General features: G+C 43.5%; 1 protein-coding gene across 1 annotated transcript in view; it reads left to right on the top strand.

Annotated features, from left to right (window-relative positions):
- chrnb5a (cholinergic receptor, nicotinic, beta 5a) overlaps nucleotides 1-2,951 on the top strand; it is an 8,902-nt gene extending 5,951 nt beyond the window's left edge. The window contains exons 4-6 of the mRNA XM_030787688.1: nucleotides 246-355; nucleotides 1,548-2,508; nucleotides 2,805-2,951. Coding sequence (XP_030643548.1) covers nucleotides 246-355; nucleotides 1,548-2,508; nucleotides 2,805-2,951 — 1,218 coding nt within the window. The remainder of the gene's footprint in view (nucleotides 1-245; nucleotides 356-1,547; nucleotides 2,509-2,804) is intronic.
- The last annotated feature ends 2,049 nt before the right edge of the window (nucleotides 2,952-5,000 follow it).

The following is a 5,000-nucleotide window of genomic DNA, read 5'->3' as shown; positions in this document are numbered from 1 at the left end:
AACGCTCTAGAATACCCGAGGCTGTACCGGATATGAACTAAAATTTGTAATCATCTTATTTTAAGTAAACAAGCAAACAAGAAGATGTTTCGTGCTTGGTACGTTTATCACACTGCACTGAACACAGCTGTGTTTGTTTTTGTGTGTGTATTTATGTTTCCATGTTTGCTTGTTGTTGTTTGTGTGTGTGTGTGTGTGTGTGTGTGTGTGTGTATGCGTGTCTTTCGTGACTTTTCTTGCCTCAGGAGTGGAATGACTACCGTTTAACGTGGAATCCAGATGACTACGAAGGCATTAAAAAACTACGAATCCCATCACAGCATATTTGGCTTCCTGACATCGTGCTTTACAACAAGTATGACATCACCACTTGAGTTCTTAAGAGTGACTACGATCCATGAAGAGCGCACTGAAACTGTTGTCGGCCGTTGTATTACGAATCTGTAAGCTTTTTGGTAAACGAGGTTTTATGCCATGTTGCATCTCAAGAGACCACAACACCGTGTGAAGTCTGCTGTCATTCCAAAAGAGTGAATAATTATGCCAACATCTTGCCAAAAGGGAGACGGCAATTTTTTTTTTCTCCTTTGCACCACATCGCTCTGTGTCAGTTCGGGCCTGTTCGTGCTTAGAGAGATTCGGAAACAGCGAACGCGTGACAAACCGCGTTACCTCTGTATATCAAGTCGATCTAGGTCAACTGTGCTTTCCGTGTAAAAGCATTGTTTAAAATAAGGTCAATTTTATGCTGTTGGTCTCATCAAATAGACATTTCACATTTAGTTTTCACCCCACCCTCCCCAAACCCCCCCCCCCCCCAGATCAACAAAACAAACAAACGTAAACAAAGAGAAATATTTGCACATATTTGATATGCAACGAAAAAAGAACAAGAGATTATTGGAATCAGTTTGATGACGCGTTAATATGCTTAAGAGGTATTTCCGAGTGTTTTAAAAGTGAACGGAAGCGTTAAATCCCTTTCTAAAATAAGCATTGTGTTTATATGGTAATTTTTAATTGAAAAACTGTATATGATCGTACCGCAAGGCCACAAAGAGCAGTACTGGATTAAGGATCGGTTAATTAATGCATTTTAATCAGACGTAGGTGGGCGTGTATTTTTTTCACCCTTCGCTGTAGATCACTCTGTGTGTTTGAGAACACACGAGTCACACAGATCAGGGGCTTTCCTTCCCAGCCGGAGGAGTTATAATGCTATCGCCATAGCGACAGTCTTTTAATGTAACTGCACTGGGTATCGAACCTATGCTTAGATATAGAATCAATCAGTCATTTTCCTCTCTTGTCTTCTCTTGTCTTGTCTTCTCTTCTCTTCTCTTTATCCTCGTGTCTCATGTCTTTTCTGTTCATATCTCCCTTTCCTTCTTCTCCTGTCTCTCTTTTCTATCTCTGTCTCTCTTCTTTGCCCCCTCTGTCTATCTCTCTCTCCTTCTGTCTCTTTTTCTTTTTTTATCTCTCTTCTATGTCCTCCCCTGTATCCCTCTAACTCTGTCTTTTTCACTCTCTCTCTCTCTGTTTCTCAGTGCTGATGGTGTATATGAAGTGTCTTTCTACTGTAACGCGGTGGTCGCCAACACCGGCGACATTTTCTGGCTTCCCCCGGCCATCTACAAAAGCGCCTGTGCCATAGAGGTCAAGAACTTCCCCTTCGATCAGCAGAACTGCACGCTCAAGTTCCGCTCCTGGACCTACGACCACACGGAGCTGGACCTGGTCCTCACGTCCGACTACGCCAGCCGCGACGACTACACCCCCAGCGGCGAATGGGACATCGTCTCCCTGCCCGGACGCAAGAACGAAGACCCCAACGACATCACCTACCTGGACGTGACGTACGACTTCGTCATCAAACGCAAGCCGCTTTTCTACACCATCAACCTCATCATTCCCTGTGTGCTCATCACCTCCTTGGCCATCCTGGTTTTTTACCTCCCTTCCGACTGCGGGGAGAAGATGACCCTTTGTATTTCCGTGCTCCTCGCCCTCACCGTCTTTCTCCTCCTTATCTCGAAGATCGTTCCGCCCACCTCCTTGGCCGTTCCGCTCATCGGAAAGTACCTGATGTTCACGATGGTGCTGGTGACCTTCTCCATCGTGACCAGCGTTTGCGTGCTCAACGTTCACCACCGTTCCCCGAGCACCCACCGCATGCCCGAGTGGGTCAAACGCGTCTTCCTCCACCGCCTTCCCGTTTTCCTGCTCATGCGACGCCCGGGGAGCTCCAACGTCCGGGAGAAGTTCCGCCGCAAGTACCACCGCAAGTCCTTCTCGTCGGAGGGCAAGCCCGGGCTCGGCGACGGCGAGGCGTTCTACGTCACCGAAGACCCGGGCCGGTCCTGTGGCGCCTGGAGGTTGTCCGACCTGCCCGAGGGGTCAGAGTTCAGGCAGAGGGTCAGGGTGAAGAGAGATGCTGACGTAGACGAGGCGATCGCCGGCGTGAGGTTCATAGCCGAGCACATGAAGACGGAGGATGATGATGAAGGGGTGAGGAAGAACCCTTTTTCAGTCAGATTCCACTGGAAAAATTGTGTTTTAACTTTTCTATGAGTCAGAACTAGAGTTTCCATTAAAACATTCATAGTCACTGTAAAAGACCTACAAAATCTCTGCACCGTACATTGATAAACCCACACGACATGTTCAGAAACGTTTAACATTCTATTTCACAAGTTATTTCACACATATTATATATCTAAAATTCCCTATCAAATATATTCTCTCTCTTGTTGTGTGTGTGTGTGTGTGTGTGTGTGTGTGTTGTGCGCCCGCTCGCACTGTAGATCATAGAGGACTGGAAGTACGTCGCTATGGTAATAGATCGTCTTTTCCTGTGGATCTTTATCCTGGTGTGCGTGGTGGGAACGCTGGGCCTGTTTGTACAGCCTCTCTTCCAGAGCTACAACACACCCACAGCTGAAGACGAGTGAGTCCAATCCCCCTCTCTCTCTCTCTCCTCCCTCATTCTTCTGTTCTCTCCTTTTTTTTTTTCCCCACTGCCTGTGTAAAGTCATTGCTTTCTTTCTTGCCGAATGAAAACAACCAAAAAGCGTATGGTATTCATTCCGCTTTTAACATTTTAATTTAGTTCAATAAATTATACACAGTCACGTTCGCTAGAGCATGAAGTTCTTTTTCTTTTTTTTTCTTCTTTCTTTAGATTTGACTAAACAGATAACAGCGTGATAAGTTTCACGCGGATTAATTTGCGGCTTTACATGCAAACGTAACTTTTTTTTTTTTTTTTTTTTGCAGTTACGGAGACTTCTGAATCAGATTACTTCATGTGAACATTTGAATAAAAAAAACAAAACAAAACGAAACAAAACAAAACCATGCAGCAATAAGATGGGGCCGGCGCTGAGGCTGAAATGTCAAGACTGACAGACGCTTTCACCTGAAGCTTCATCTAAAGACCACAGAGGGCACTGTGAAGCCCTGGATCGGAACCTTCCAGATTTCTCACACTAATCGCAAAGTTACTGCTTTACTATTCTGGAAACTCACAGTTACTGCTTTACTATTCTGGAAACTCACAGTCTCATGCAGTTGCTTATCTAGATCGCTCTCCGACACACTCTGACGCTAAACTTAGGCCCTTGTCTCAAAAGCTTCACACCATAGAATTTGTTCCATCAAAATATAGCTCTTCAAAATGTTTTTTTTTTTTTTTTTATTATCTTAGAATGTTGTTTGACCCATAACAGATGATAAACACAAACTACTCTCTCCGGGACTAGGAAACAGAGGCAATTAGAGAATGTTTGAAGATAGCGACTGTAAAACTTTAACATTTTAATAAGGTTTTCTTCCACAGCCTCCATGCTTCCGTATGCTGTTTCTCACACACACAGGGACAAGTAACACACACACACACACACACACACACAGACAAACAAAATGTATATATATATGTATATATGTATATATATACACACACACACAGACAAACACACAATATATATATATATATATATATACACACACACACACACACACACACACACACACATATATATAGAAAGAGAGAACATTTTACCATTTGACCTTGAAAATTAAATAAATTTGTTTAAATATGTTCCTCATATCTGCAGGCGTCATCATTTGATTGAAACATACACCGTCTTATAATGATCTTGTATCCAACACCTTAAAGTGGAAAATTGAGTAATTAATCTTTTCGCTACATTGACTGTCACATGGTAACTGTGTGAGAAAAATCTGAGGTATTTCAAACAGAAATACAATAGAACAATAGAAAAGCTTTTGTTTTAGGTACTGTTTGATGCTTCTTAGGGTCAGGCTGAATTGTTACTCTGACCAGGTAGGCTTGATTCAGCTCAAACATAAAGAAAAACAAGACTCTAGTCCTCTATATGTTCCTAGTCACCCAGATGACTGGTACCGAACTGGTACCGTTCTGTTAACTCAACGGCCGAATGGTTTCTTGGTTCCGCCAAGGCTTAAATGTGTTAAGCCTTTTTTGGGGGGGGGGGGGGGGGGGGCAGTGGTGGTTTGTTCAAATCAGGTGAGGTGGGATGTGTGTGTGTGTGTGCGCGCGCGTGTGTGTGTGAGTGTGTGTGTTTGGGGGGTGGGTTGTCAGGATCTAAGTCCAATACTGCCTCCGACACGGACTAAATGTCTAAACACGACCTGATACACTGATAAATATGTATTTATCTATGTGACAAATTGAGCGTTGTGACCTCCACTGTGTGCTAAAAACCGTTCCTGAACATCCATGACACACATTTTTGCATGAACTTTCGTTATGAGTCACGGTTAACTTTTCTCTCAAAACCAAAAGCTATTTATGGACCACGTTGATGTTATTAATCGGCGAAACACATGATTCCATTATTATGGAAAATGCAATCAGATGTGTGACAGGTCCCATAAAAAGAACAGCTGAATACTTCACTGAGCTTTCAGAAAAATGTCTCGTGTTCCGCACTTGAAAAACTTTCGGGGTGAAAAGC

Source organism: Chanos chanos, chromosome 11 (genome assembly GCF_902362185.1).
Source record: "Chanos chanos chromosome 11, fChaCha1.1, whole genome shotgun sequence".
Classification (NCBI taxonomy): domain Eukaryota; kingdom Metazoa; phylum Chordata; class Actinopteri; order Gonorynchiformes; family Chanidae; genus Chanos; species Chanos chanos.
Note: the sequence above shows the minus strand (reverse complement) of the source record. Positions and strands in the feature narration are given on the sequence as shown.